The sequence below is a fragment of the Pithys albifrons genome, chromosome 3, assembly GCF_047495875.1.
Source record: "Pithys albifrons albifrons isolate INPA30051 chromosome 3, PitAlb_v1, whole genome shotgun sequence".
NCBI lineage: Eukaryota > Metazoa > Chordata > Aves > Passeriformes > Thamnophilidae > Pithys > Pithys albifrons.
The window spans coordinates 19,963,440-19,977,136 of NC_092460.1; the positions used below are offsets into that span (position 1 = coordinate 19,963,440).

Consider the following 13,697-nt stretch of genomic DNA (forward strand, 5'->3'; position numbering starts at 1 on the left):
TCAATCTAAAATATGCTCTCTATTATGTTAGGCAGAATACAAGTTATATAATCTTACAGAGAAAGAGGTATCTGTTCTTTCTCAGCCTTCAGCAGTGGAGCCAGAGGACACAGCAGAAGATCTTCATTATATGATATAATTACCAGAAATCGAACAAAGCAGCACGTCACATTCAAACCATATGTATATATGTATTTCTATATGTATATACATACATACAAAACCCCAAAACATGGAACAAACATCAAACTGAAAATAAACATGTCCCTATTTAGAAACAAAGTCTTAGCAGTTTTTGCCAATATTCTTTCCTGTTAGATTTTTGAAAGGGTTTTGAAAGTAACATTGTTTGGCAGCTTCTTCAAAGAAGAAATATGAAACATTTCTGATCAGTAATGTAAGAAATATTTATTGTTTTGCTTTCACTTTCCTTTTTGCATCCTTATGCTTCTTCCTGCATTCCTGGAAATATTTAAAATACAACATAAAATTATGAAAAAAATAATAATGATTAATACAAGTTTCTAGATTCACCTGTATCTTTACATACACTTAAGTAACTGGTCCTGTACATTACAGAGATTCACTAATTTACCTGACGGGACATCATAACATGATGTTATGCACACTTGTATACTACAGAAGTTTAGTTCCTCAGCAATTACAAAATTGCCAGCCTTTCTAGAGGTCCTGAACTAATTCTTCATGCAAATAAGCAGCCGTGTTCCCTCCTCATGCCCACAGTTACCAAGGAAGAGATGTTAAATACTCACCTCAATCAATAATCTTCGTCTATCTTCCCAACCATCTTGTTCTTCACTGAGATCAACTGATCTACAAAATAACTTTGGGCCCTCTGCCCAAAAAAGAACAAATTGATTTCCTTAAACACTTCTGAAAATGCTGCTGTTTGTAAAACTCATGAGCAAGACAGCAATCAAGTCAGAAGGTCTATTCTTCATATTCTTCCTATCATTCATAATCTCTTATCCCCCACAACATGATTGGCTCCAACAGAAATGCTCTGAACTACTGCCCTGTGTACTAAGAAAAACAAAAGGCATCAGCAGTTAATATGCCAAGATAGGAACTGCAGTGAAATTGCACCTGTTTCATTAAGAGCACAGCACCATTACCCCACATCTCCCAAGAAAATTCATGCCTGCTGAGGACTGAGGTCTCACTTTCAACAGGGCCTGTAAATCAGACAGGCTGGAAGATTTCAGTGCACTAATTGTATGAACACAGCAAGACAGTTCATGACCGTTACCTCATATGTCTCAAGAAAAAAACATTATTTAAGACTGTCTTGATAAGTTACTGCATAAGATACCACAAGCAATTCTTGTTGTGGTCTGTGGAACCGTTCGAGGCTGTGAATGTTTGCTCCTGTTTTGTTTGTTTTTAAATACAAAATTCACTATATTCAGAAGAAAAAAAAATCCACATTAATTAGAATCAAGAACGATGTGGACATAAGTGGCTAATAAGAATGTTCAACACTATGAATAGTAACACCAGAAGGAGAGGAAAAAATTAATGATGATATATATGCCTGAAAGGCATTTGTGATTTTTTTTTGGTAAGCCCTAAAAGGCCAGGTACATATTAGGCAATTCTCTGAAAAAAATGGAAGCAAGACAGATGTTCAGTGTTTTTGTTACCAGCAGTTTGTCATGGGATTCTACCTCAATTTAGACCACAAATACGAATGAAAACTTGCAATTTATTTTTTTCCTTAAACCTCTCACCTGTGTTACAGAACAAATAACTAGACAGGACTTCTTCCCTGACTTTCAGTAAGACTTTTGAAAGAAACCAAAAAAGAAGTGACAGTGAGTAAGTTCTGCTGTACCTCTCAGTCGTTCATCATCTTTGGAGAAGAAGAAAAATCTTGTACTTTCTCTTTGTGGCAAGCAAAGAAACCTGGACAAACACAAGGAAACTTTAACATCAAGAAAGTTACTGTCAAATTCCATTAATGCAAGTTAAAGCTGTAGTGCTTCAGAGAAACAGAATGCATGGAAGAACATTCCTCCACAGTAACCAAATACGGTCTCCTATAAAAAAGACCCTTTTATAAAAGAAAATTTACTACGTCTCTGACTTTTGGCCAAACCAAAACTGGTTTGGGTTGAACCAAAATTACCCACTTAATTTCTCCAGTGTTCAACCACAAACTCAGCTTTCATATTTTTATACTCAAGGTCAAAGCAAATGGGCTGTTGGGATGTTTCACTGTTACACTCTGTGCAGCAAGGAATGGTTTTCCAGGATAACTTCTGTTGCTCAGAGATGTGGAATGAAGACAGCAGTTTCCCAGGACCTGAGTGCTGCTATTAATATTCTCACAGCAGCAAATTACTACAACCAAATAGAAAACAAATACAACTTGCATTTCTTGATCCTTTTCAATTTCTGATGCCTCTGGCTCATCATCATCCTCAGAACTGCTGTCCTGGAAACGTGGATCTTCTTGCCATGTGACTTTTCCAGGTTTTATTGTTTCAAGGATGTAGGGCTCTGCAAGATTATCACAATTGAAATAAAAAATCAGATTATTCCTCTACTTGCCAGCAAAAAACCCTACTTCCCAGTGAAGAACTTACATTGGAAAAGCAGATTTAAGAAGGATGGAAACCTCCCCCTCTCGGGCTTTCTGAACTACATCTCTGCTCAGGTATTTTTCACTTTGTTCTGGGGGTCTCTTTCATATCCTGAAACCTTTATTAGTGCATTCAGAACAGTGAATCCTTTCTGAAGTCAACAAAAATGTGGGGGGCTTTGTTTCTTTTAAATCTTTCATTTAACTTCACATGGTTTGTTTTGTTTCCTACCCTACTGACTGACTTAATTCAGTATGTTTTAATCTTGAGTGTGTAACACTTATATCCCCTATAGTCATGGGTCATTCAGTTTCAATTTTCTAAAGGTACAATAAGAAAATTAAGTAAATAATAAAGCAATCTTGAATGTTCTTGGCGTCAACTCCAGATTTGCTTTTGCTCACATTACTCCATTAACACACCTTTGATTTCAAATCTTGTTGGGTTATGTGAAACTTTGACTTGGCATATCACCTTTTTCCCTGTCTGAGAAATGTAGGGGATGACAACAACGTCCATCACTGTTTAAAAAAAACAAATAAATAATCGTTCTTTCTCAAAACATCCCTTTCAAGATTCCTGGGGCGCAAGCTGAGCTACCACAATCCTGGCAAGTGTAACTGAAGATCATAATGATTCTGCCTCATTACTCACTTTTGCCTCTGAAAATGCCCTGGATTCTGAATTTCTAAGCACCGTAGTCCTGCACAGTGCCCGACGTGAGCCATTCACTAGAAATTGCACTGTCCTGCTCTTACCTTCTTTTACACCTGACTTCTCTGTGTCTCCAAAGAAGGAAAACTTGAAACCACTCGGCTCCTGAGCTGTGTTATTCCCAGAGACAGGTTCCAAATAGTCAGGTGGGGCAGAGTCTTCTGCATCATCTTTGTCCCAGGGTATTCCCTCACGTTTCTCTGATTGGCTCTTTGAAGATCCAAATAAGTCTTTTAAATCAGCAGCAATATCATAATAGACTTCTTCAGACACTTGAGGCAGTTTCTCACTCTCTTCTTTCTTCTTCTTCTTCCTTTTAGCTTTACTGAAATGGGATTGTTGGAGGACAGTAACACAACAGAGCTGTTTTTAAAAGAAAGAGCCACCTGGCTCTTGATGTTTTCCTAAACTCAGCCATGCCCATTGATGAGGAGTTCACTTTTAAGGGAGAGAGCAGTGCAGGGGAAACATCTGAGCTTTGATTCTAAAGGCAGGAACAAGCCTCCTTTTTATTACCCACATCATTAAGGGACTTTTCACTTAACATGTGGTAGTTCATAAATGAAGATACTTAGGACAGATTTCTCTTCTGGCAAAAGAAATGTTAAGAGCTAATATGCTTTTTCACAGGATAAGAGCTAATACACATGTCTCTTGAAAACTTCTCAAATCTTCAAGTCCATGACTTGACCTTTCTCACCTTCAGTGAGGACAGAAAATGGCATGCAGAGAGTAGATGGACTACAAAGAAAAGATGACACTGCATGCTGGTTTTAGTGCTCACAATTCCTATTGTATATTGATTTCTGCAATCACAGGGAGGACTAAAGAGAAAATAGCAGTCTGCGTAGTTTCAAACTCAGTCTGCTGCCATAGGCTTCTCTCTAAGGGGAGAAACATCACAACTATAGTTACCAAGCTGTAATATTACCTCTCCTTTTCTGTAGTACTTGGTTTCCTTTCAAAAACTGCGTGGTCCTGTCTGGTGGGATCGTAACGGAGGGCATTAATGTCTCTAAGAAAACAGAAAGGCAAAGAGAAACCATGAGACACTCTAAAGGCTCAAATGAAAGCTACCCCAAACCTTTACAGTAGGATACAAATTCAAATTGGCTTCTTCACCAAAATCACTCCAAAATGTAATTGACATTTAGAAAGTCCCTGCTAGTCAGTGCCTGGGAATTCCATTAAATACTGACTTCAAATACACACAAGAAAGGAAGTACTTTCCTCAGCCATCTAGGCAGAAATTTTGGTTAGGAAACACCGGCAAAACTTAAGCCTCCCTAGAACTCCTTCACTGATGGCAGATGATTCATACTTGAATTTCTTGGCACTTGTTGCTGTTTTACTTGGCTTAGGCTGTTCCAGGTTGATGTTCAAGAGGCTTCCCAGTATCTGCAGAGTTTTCTTTTTCTCTGCAGCAAGTTCGCCTTCCTCATCTGCCTTCAAGCTCTTTGTCTCTGCTAAGATAACAAGAAATACATTATATTTTCCCTGCTGAGCCTGTGATATTTGATGCATAGTATCACTACAGTACTAGCAGAGCTCACGTCTATCAACACATCGCTTCCTTTATCTAAAAGCTACTCAGAGACTTTGTCCCTTGCACTGTAGAAAATCTTGGGTTAGAACAGTTCTGGGCATCTATTTCATGTGAAGGCCAGATCAGGTATTTAACATGTTTCCTGCTGCTGTCATGTAACTGCAACCCCTCTGCCACTGCTGATGCTCTACAGAAGATCACATGAAAGCAATGAAGGGAATAGCAGAGTGAGGCAAAAATTTAAGTTTCAGAAAGAAATTGAATCCTGAAAACTGGGTTAATTTCTTTTTCTTGGGGGTGGATATTCAAACTTTTTCTATTTTCAGCTTTTCTGCCTTCTGCTGCTAAAGAAAAAAAATGACCCTACTTAAGACTGCCAAATCAGCCACAGGCTGCAGGATGGCTACAAAACAAACAGTTTAAATGAATATAATGATCCAAAAGGGGGTTTTTCTAAGTCACCGCTTACCCAGTTTTTCAATGTGGATAAACACATTCTGATATCATGCTGTATTAAAAATAGTCTCAAATGTTGTTTTATTAGGCACATGTGCCTCACTCAGCTGTTCCAAATACTTTTGCAGCATACACCTTTAAGAAAGCACAGCCACCCCTGGTGTTTCTCATGCAGAGCCACAGCAGAGGTGGGTGGTTTTCTTTTAAGGGATCACCAAAGAAGCCAAAGGAGGCCATAAGGTGCTTCAAAAGCTAAAGCTCCATGATATGGCTCCATTACTACCAGTAACCAGGAAGTATGGGCAGCTTTACCTTCCTCCTCACTGTCACTCTCCAGGAATCGGGCGTCCATGCGGAATCTTTCATCGGTGCCAAATCGGGACTGCAGCCTCAGGAGCTAAACAAATGAAACAAGTGCTCTTAAGCACTGGAGGAGGAAATCAGCAACGTTCAATCCCTTTCTTTTCATACTTCATGGCAACATACTAATAATCTTTAGCTCTTGAGGCCTTTTCCAGGAATTTCTTTGGATACAAAGATAACACCACACATTATTTCCTCCATGGCCACTCTTTCCTCTGTTGAAGGGAATTCTATTTTAAATTGATATAAACCATACTCAGTAATAATACAAGCCTACCAGTTCTGTTCCTCTGAAGTGGCCCTATAGACTCTCAGAGGAAAATTAAATTCCAGTGATGGGTTCACTCACTTTTTCCCCAGCTTTGCCTTCAAACTGTGGCTTAATTATGAATCGTTCATTGTCCGTGTTGTCTTCCTCGTCCTCACTGCTGTCAAACAGTTTGCCTGAAGGCTTGGGAGCAGATGTATCCTTTGTTAAACAAAAAGGAAAAACAAAAGAAGGAGGTTATTTACATCTGAGAATATAAATCAGTACCAACTTTGTTCATGTCCTTTCCAGTTTTCCTGAAAAAGTGGATTTCCTGCACAACCCTGTGCATTTCCAGCACTGATCAACATGCTGCCAATCTTATCTTGTATACACACCTCGTGCAACTCTGGTTTATAATTATAAAATTAAAATTATGATTATTCCATTTCATCATGGGCAAAATATCCACGTAATGGTGTCCAGGTTTAGCCTAGCTTTTTACCAACTTTCGACTGGCCCCCCTTCCCCCCTCTCAAAAGCCTCCCCAGCAAACGGAAGAAACACTGAAAAGAAATTAACTCAAAAGAAACTGAAATGAATAAAAAGAAGAAATTATATTTTCTAACATTCACAATCACACTGTGTACACAGTACGTAGGATCCCACCCCCAGGGGAAAGGGAAAAGGGGACTGATCAACAAGAAAATTGGGAAGAAACAAAACCAAACCAAAAAAAACCCAAATGAAACAGACAAACACAATTAAAAACTTCAAGGAAGGGGAACAAGCATGAAACAATCTCACCCAGGACAGGAGAACCACCAGCAACCGAAGGGATCAGACTCCAGCCTCTCCCACCAGCAACCCCGGCCAAGGAAAAAGGGACAACCAAAACCAAAAACCCCTCCTCCCCTACTATGTGGAAGACACATGTGGAATACTTGTAACTTCCTTAGATACAGTGGTTACTGAGGAAGCCATGGGTAGAACCATTACAAATGGGCAACTCAGATTTTACAACAGTTAAAAAATTGCAAATTTCTGATTACATCAAGGAAGGTAAAAATGTCAATGGCTAAATAACGATAATGGTCCTAATCTCAATACATTTATAAGGCAAAATCCCAACAAAAGCAAACCCAATGCTTTAAAGTTTTAGCAGAGATGCAATTAAAAAATGTCATAGATAAGAAGTTCTATTTGAGAAAAAAATAAGTATTTAATTGTACTAAACCATGGCAGTAAAATCATGAGGAGTCTGCTAATGATAGTAAAGACGAAACCTTACACAGTTCTTTGGAGCTCAACAAAAACAAGATACTGCCTTAGCAGTTCATCCAGTCTCAGAAAGAGCAGAGTACTTCTGTACTGCTCAAGCCCAATCTCCTCCCCTGCCTTTGCCTAAAAGCAGAGGAATTTCAACACTAATTATACAGAAGTTCTTTCTCTTCTAAGTTAGAATACCTTCTGTACCAATCTCAAACTCCTTCCAAATTCTCCAAGCTCTCAAGCTTTCTCAGATGAATGGTTAAGTACTGTCAAACCTGTCTGATGTTAATTCAAAACTTACCTACATTTCTCTGGCACTTCACTAGGAAATCTAATCTTCAGAACAAAAGGCATGGTCACACAGGGCTTTTGCCTAATAACACTTACTTCTCCAGGCATATTTCCCAAACTTGCGTCTTTTTTCAATGTCTCATTTTCCGTGTCTGAATCGAATAGGATGTGTTTGTGCTTCCCTGCTGGCTGGCTGTCCTAGGAAAGGGGGAAATGTCAGGTCAAACACAGCAAGTACTTGCTGCACTAATACAGAAGTATCTAAAAGGCATTTCCATGACCTCTGCTATTCCTCCTGCAACTCCAGAGGCATTCCAGGGACGAGGTATGCAGGATTTTGTATATACTCAAAACTGGCAATGTATCAGAAAATCCAGACTATGATTTTTAGGAATCTTAATTCACATACATTAATTACCCTTTTCCTTGTACTCTGGACTATTCAGATAAAAGTTGTGAGTGTAATTACCAGATTCGAAAGTGCTCCTTGAATGAGTTTCTTTTGGAGTTCTCTCTCCCTGTGTCTCTCCTCCAGAGCCGCCAGCCTCCTCTGGTTGTCCTGCTCCTGTTTGTCTCTTGCAGATTCCTTTGAAGCAGTAGCATGAAGACAAAGCTCCTTATCTTCTAGAAGGCTTGTCTTCCTGTTCTCACATGTATTAGCTTCGCATTCTGGCTTTTTATTGCTTACATTCATCTTCATTTTTTTGGAAAGCAGTTTTGGGCTCTCCCGTTGCCGTTTAACGTGTTTCAGAGCCCCTGCAGCGTTGCTGTCCCTGTCACTGCTCTCACTGTCACTCTGATCAGGGCTGGGAGAGGCAGCTCCATGCTCTGAACTGTGGTCTTGTGGAGAACTCCTGTCTTTTTTCTTCCCCTGTAAACATGGCCTGGAAACAGGCTGATGTCTCTCATCTGCTGAGGAGGCACCAGGTGACGGTGCCTCATGCTGCTCACTGGGCACATTTTGTCTCTTTTTACTGCTGACTTGAAGTGCACACAATGGATGGTTCTTGGGCTGTCTTTTAGATGACTCCTCCCCAGAAGAAAATACACAAGCTCCAAGTCCTAAACCTACAGACCCCTTCTTTAACCCAGTACTGTCCTTAGTTGACTCTTTCACACAAAGGGACCCCATTCCCCTGAAGGGCTGATATTTCAAACGTGAATTATTTTGTCCCTTGGAGCTTTCCTTATTCTCCCCTGCTAAAATATCAGCCAGCACATCGTCAGGAGAGATGCTTTTTTTTTTATCTGCAGGGTGACATTTAGGAAGTTTTGGTTTATTTGCATTACCCTTAGGATTTTCTTCAGCAGGGGACTGAGCAGAACTCTGTGCACCATCAGATTCCTCTGCAGGTGTCCCAGTGTTTTTGGCAGCCAATGCTTTTAAGTCATGTAAGGAAAGGTCTAAGCGGTAACAGTTTTGCATCATGGACTCATAGTCAGAACTGATTTCAGACTCCCCTTGCTCAGACTCCGAGTGAGAGCTCTCACTATCACTTGTCTCTGCTGTACTGGTAACTGCTGAAGTTTGCAATGCACCAATTTTGGATTTTTTAATTTTCCACTTTTTTTCAATGTGTTCTCCTTCTACATTTTGAGTTTTCAGTGATGAGTCATTTAACAAACCACTTTTTTTGTTAGCTAGGATTTTTTTACTTTCCACCTTCATCTGTTCAGAATCTTCTAAAATTGCAGTTTTGCTGCTATTTGGATCTGGAGTTTTACCTTCAGCAATAATTTCATCTGTATCTGCTGAATCATAACCATTACCATATTCCACAGTCTCTTTGTAACTTCCTTTAGTGGTTTTCTTCATGGCATCTGGCTTGCTTAAGGACCAGTGACTACTGTATTTTAATCCAAAATCATCCCCAGTGATTTCCAAGGGGTCACTTTCAGTCTCAGCATTTCCAGCTTTCCATTTTTCTGTCTCTTTCTTTACCATGGCTCTGATCTCCTCTTCAGAATCAACATCACTGTCAGAAACACTCGTGTTATTTCGAGCTGTAACTCCACTAACATTCCTCTGATCTGATGATAAACCTTTGCCTGGCGTTTTACGATCCAGACTCCTCGATGGAGGCAATTTCAACTCGTCATTGGGTTTGGGGTTTGATCTCTGGCTCAGCTGTGGTGAGCTGGTGTGTTTTGGACGGGGCTGGCACCCAGAGGACAGAGCTGCTGCTCCATTCAGGGCCTCACTGCACAGTGGCCTCGGTTTTTTAGGTGGTTTCTTCATCCCAGAGAACTCTCCTTGTCGTTTCCTGTTTGCACTGACATCTCTCCCTTCCAAGTGCTGGGTGAGCTCAGGCACAGGAGCTGCTTGTGCCCGGTCTGGCTCCAGCTTCCTCAGGTTATGGCAGTACTTTGAGGGGTCATATTTCACAATGTTGGTCTGAGTTAAGGAATTAAAACAAGATTCCTCCAGCAAACAGACTCGAGTCTTTCTGAACAGGCTGAATTCTACACGAAAGGACAACAAGGAGCCCTTTTTCATCTCATGTCTTTAAGCAACTGACTTGTGCAGTCTAAGAAACTGCTCCAAATCACACAAATTTACTGCAAGACACACTTGAGGGATTCAGTAAATTGAGTCTGACATAGCAATCAAAATTAAGACTGTTCAGCAACTGTTTCTCCATATGACAGAAGAAGGAAGGGAACTGTGCCTATGCCCAAACAGTAGGAAAAGGATATTTTATTCTTTTGCGGATTCCTGAGGTGGAGGACAGGCAAGACTCTGCCAAATTTACCAACAACCCACTTCTATAGGAAAAGAAAAGTAAACGGTGTTAAACAAAAAGAGAGTGGAAGTAACCCTGGAACAGAGAAAGATGTTTGTTCTTGGATAACAGAACTACTAATAAAAGAACCATCTGTGACTAATTCATTTTTGTTTATGCTCTTTAGTGAGATATAATCGTACTGTGCAACTTAGCCAGCTTCCTTCTCAAAAACAACAAAACCCAAAGCCAACCAAACCCCCAAACTTCTACGACCTGCAAATAAAGAATGATAACAAAGTAGTAAATTTCTTTACTTTGCAAGTACTATGTCTAATATATGGCTTCTGGTTTATGAGTTAACAGCAGCCACTGCACAGACAGAATCACTATTATTTTGCTCTCTTCCCCTTTGCCACACACACACAAAAATCCCTCTAACACCATTCTGTGCTTTGCAAATAATTTTCAAAACTTTCCAATTAATATAATTTTTCCTGTCTTAATTTGCATGTTCAGTGATTTTAATCTTCCTCTTGTAAGCACGTGCAGACCCTAATCCTGAATGTGAAGCACAGAGAGCAGTTCCTGACAGCCCAGCCACCAAAAATTATGTGCTGTATAAAAGTGAGTCACACAGTCTCTTTACAAGCTTTTAAGGGTGACATGAATGTACATTATGCTACAGGCTTATGCAAATTCCCAACATACACAAGGAACAAAGCATTTCCTGATTTAACACCACGAGAGGGGACAAGCAGATCACAATTATTTCCAGTCACTGCAAAGAATCACAGAATCATAGAATGGATTGGGTTGGAAAAGACCTCTGAGATCATCAAGTCCAACCCTTGGGCCAACTCCAGTCCCTTTACCAGATCATGGCACTCAGTGCCACGGCCAAGCTCAGTTGAAAAACCTCCAGGGATGGGGAATCCACCCCCTCTCTGGGCAGCCCATTCCAATGCCTGAGCACTCTCTCTGAATAACAGGAGCCTTCTCCTTGTCTCTACAGGAGGTATTTCTTCAGCCCACTTTTCACAACTTGGACTGTCACCCCCAATAATTACATGTCTTTACATAAGGCACAGAGATTTAGCATAAATTTAGATATAATGAGCTTGCTTTTTCTTGGTTTACTTCTCTTACACATCTCCCCCAGCATACCTTGTGTTCTGGCACCTCTGTACCTGGGACTGCTTTCATGTGGAAGTCCACAACTCCAGCCTTTTTCAGTGATTCCAACAGACATGCTTGGTTATTTCTCTGTGGCTTTTCTTTCTGCAGCTTTGCTTCCTCCCTCTCTGTGGCAAGCCTGTACCAAGAAGTACATCAGACATGGGAAAAGTACTCTACTAAATAAAGCCCATGTGCTGGATTCGAGCTGGCAGGGACCCCCTCCCACAGAACAGCAGCCACCCACTGCTCAAGGAATCAACACCTTGACGTTCCCTTTAAGGGAATAACGACATAAATCACGTTGCAGTATCACACATGCATCAACACTCCACCACTCTCTATGAAAACTGAAAGAGTGTAGAAGATGAAAGCACAGCCATAATATTATCAGATAAACAGAAGAAGGGTAACTTGAGCAGCAACAAGCATTTTTAAAAACTGATTTTTACCTCTGCAAAAAGCTTTCTTTGGCCAACTCAATTTGCAGTGTCCCTCCTTTCCATTTTGTTTTATTTAAAATTGACATGCCTGCAAAACAACGAGATGGGAAAATAAGTATTTTTTACGTTAAAGAAGCACAGCCCAGACTTCACTACACCTCCTTCTATGACAGGCTGACGTTTCTTTAGCGTGATATTACACCTCACTGCTCACTTGGTTTAAGTTTGTACCTGAAAGGTACCCATAAAATTGAAGCTTAAAGAAGGCAACAGAATAAAACAAGCTCTACCTTGACCACATCCTGTTGTGACATCAGATGTGTTATCAGTAAAACAACCTGGCTCAAAAACATCAACAAGTAAAAACCAGAAAGATGTACTTACACTTTCTAAGCTCGGCATCAGAAATGCTGACACTGACGTAGGCAAAAGTTTTCACAGGGTTCCCTGATCAATGGCAAACATCCAGTTAACTTCTGTGTAATATCAGTGTTTCCTTTAAAACTGAAAATTAAGCTATTTTGTGAAAATAAAGTGACTCTGAAGCAGAAATTCCATTTCACGCTTCAAACTGAAAAGCAATGAACCTTGAAAAGATAAAACAAAACATACCCTGATCATCTTTTCTGGTAATAATTTCTGCATCCAAAACATGCCCAAACTTCTCAAATCTTTCCTCCAGTTCGGCCTTAGACACCGTATGGCCAAGCCCTCCAACATACAAACGCTTGGAAACCTGTTCCTTCTCCATGCCTGAAGTCAAAGCATCACACCAGGAACACACACTCCGCTTTCCTGCGGGGAGACAACAACAGCTCACCGACACTGGCGCCGCAGGGGCCAGTGCGCCTGGAATGTCAAATTACGGGCAAATCGCTCCCCCAACAGCGCTCCCTGCTCTGTCCAGCGCCCGCAAACCCCGCGCTGCTGCTCCGCACCGGGGGCTGCCTTAAACCTCGAATCGCATCACCGGCTGCGCGATCGTGAATGGCAGCGGCTCGTTACCGCATAACCCGGGGTGCTCTTTCGGAAGCATGGGAGACCCGCACAGACCCGACCGCGTCAGGAGCTGCCGAGGGACGCCCGGCAGAGGGGCCCGGGCCCGGCCCGAGAGACCCCCACCCGGCAAAGGGGGCCCGAGGAACAGCCCCTCGCCCCCAGACCCGCCGCCCCCCTCCCTCACCGCCGCCCCCCTCCCTCACCGCCGCCATGTGCCCTCCCCGCGGCGACACTCGATTTACCTTCCCCCCAGCACCTCTTCCCAGCTCTCACGCGGAAAGGGTTCCGCCTCGTTAGGCAGCCGGGTTCTCTGCAGGCTTCATGTTTCCCGCCGGTCAAGTGTGGTGGGAACACATGGGCTGGGTCTTGTGACGAAGGGCGCCTTGGGCGTAACCAATCACGAAGAAAAGCAGGGGCGTTTTCTGCAATACATGAGCAGAAATTAACAAAAACACAGGAACAACCGCCAAAGCAACGCTTTTCCCATTCGTGTCTAACGAGGAGCTTTGCTACTGTCCCTTCAGCGGCGCCGTTCTTTCAGAAGGAGGGGAAAGAAGGCGCGACCGGCCGCCCCCCGCTCGGGAAGCAGCAGTGCTAGCGTCCAGACGCGCGCAGCGCGCGGGCTTGGCGCGCGTTTCGAAAGGCGCGGGGGGCGCGCGCCGGGCGCGGGAACAGCTGACCCGCCCCTGGGTCCCGCCGCCCGCGGCTCCCCGTTCCCGGCCGCTCATCCCTTCCGTCCCTCGGTCCCGCCGCCCGCGGCTCCCCGTTCCCGGCCGCTCATCCCTTCCGTCCCTCGGTCCCGCCGCCCGCGGCTCCCCGTTCCCGGCCGCTCATCCCTTCCGTCCCTCGGTCCCGCCGCCC

At 42.4% G+C, this 13,697-nt stretch overlaps 1 protein-coding gene across 1 annotated transcript; it reads right to left on the bottom strand.

The window, feature by feature from the left end:
- Positions 1-12,999, bottom strand: LOC139669925 (nucleolar protein 8-like). The gene is made up of 16 exons (XM_071550888.1): positions 12,450-12,999; positions 12,222-12,284; positions 11,847-11,925; positions 11,386-11,533; positions 10,193-10,261; positions 7,965-9,884; positions 7,592-7,693; positions 6,035-6,154; positions 5,635-5,719; positions 4,642-4,786; positions 4,252-4,335; positions 3,365-3,645; positions 2,397-2,523; positions 1,856-1,926; positions 774-856; positions 1-462 (listed from the first exon to the last, which is right to left on the bottom strand). The coding sequence occupies exons 1-16, from the start codon at positions 12,586-12,588 to the stop codon at positions 409-411; spliced, it is 3,570 nt and encodes a 1,189-aa protein (XP_071406989.1). The 5' UTR covers positions 12,589-12,999; the 3' UTR covers positions 1-408.
- Positions 13,000-13,697: the final 698 nt, after the last annotated feature.

What these genes read in the sequence shown, in the direction of transcription:
- LOC139669925 (XM_071550888.1), bottom strand. Translation starts at nt 12,588, where the DNA reads ATGGAGAAGGAACAGGTTTCCAAGCGTTTGTATGTTGGAGGGCTTGGC. An exon ending in TACCAGAAAAGATGATCAGG is followed by an intron (nt 12,285 to 12,449) that starts GTATGTTTTGTT and finishes GCCATTGATCAG; the next exon opens with GGAACCCTGTGAAAACTTTT. An exon ending in TGGGAAATATGCCTGGAGAA is followed by an intron (nt 6,155 to 7,591) that starts GTAAGTGTTATT and finishes TGTTTAACAAAG; the next exon opens with GATACATCTGCTCCCAAGCC.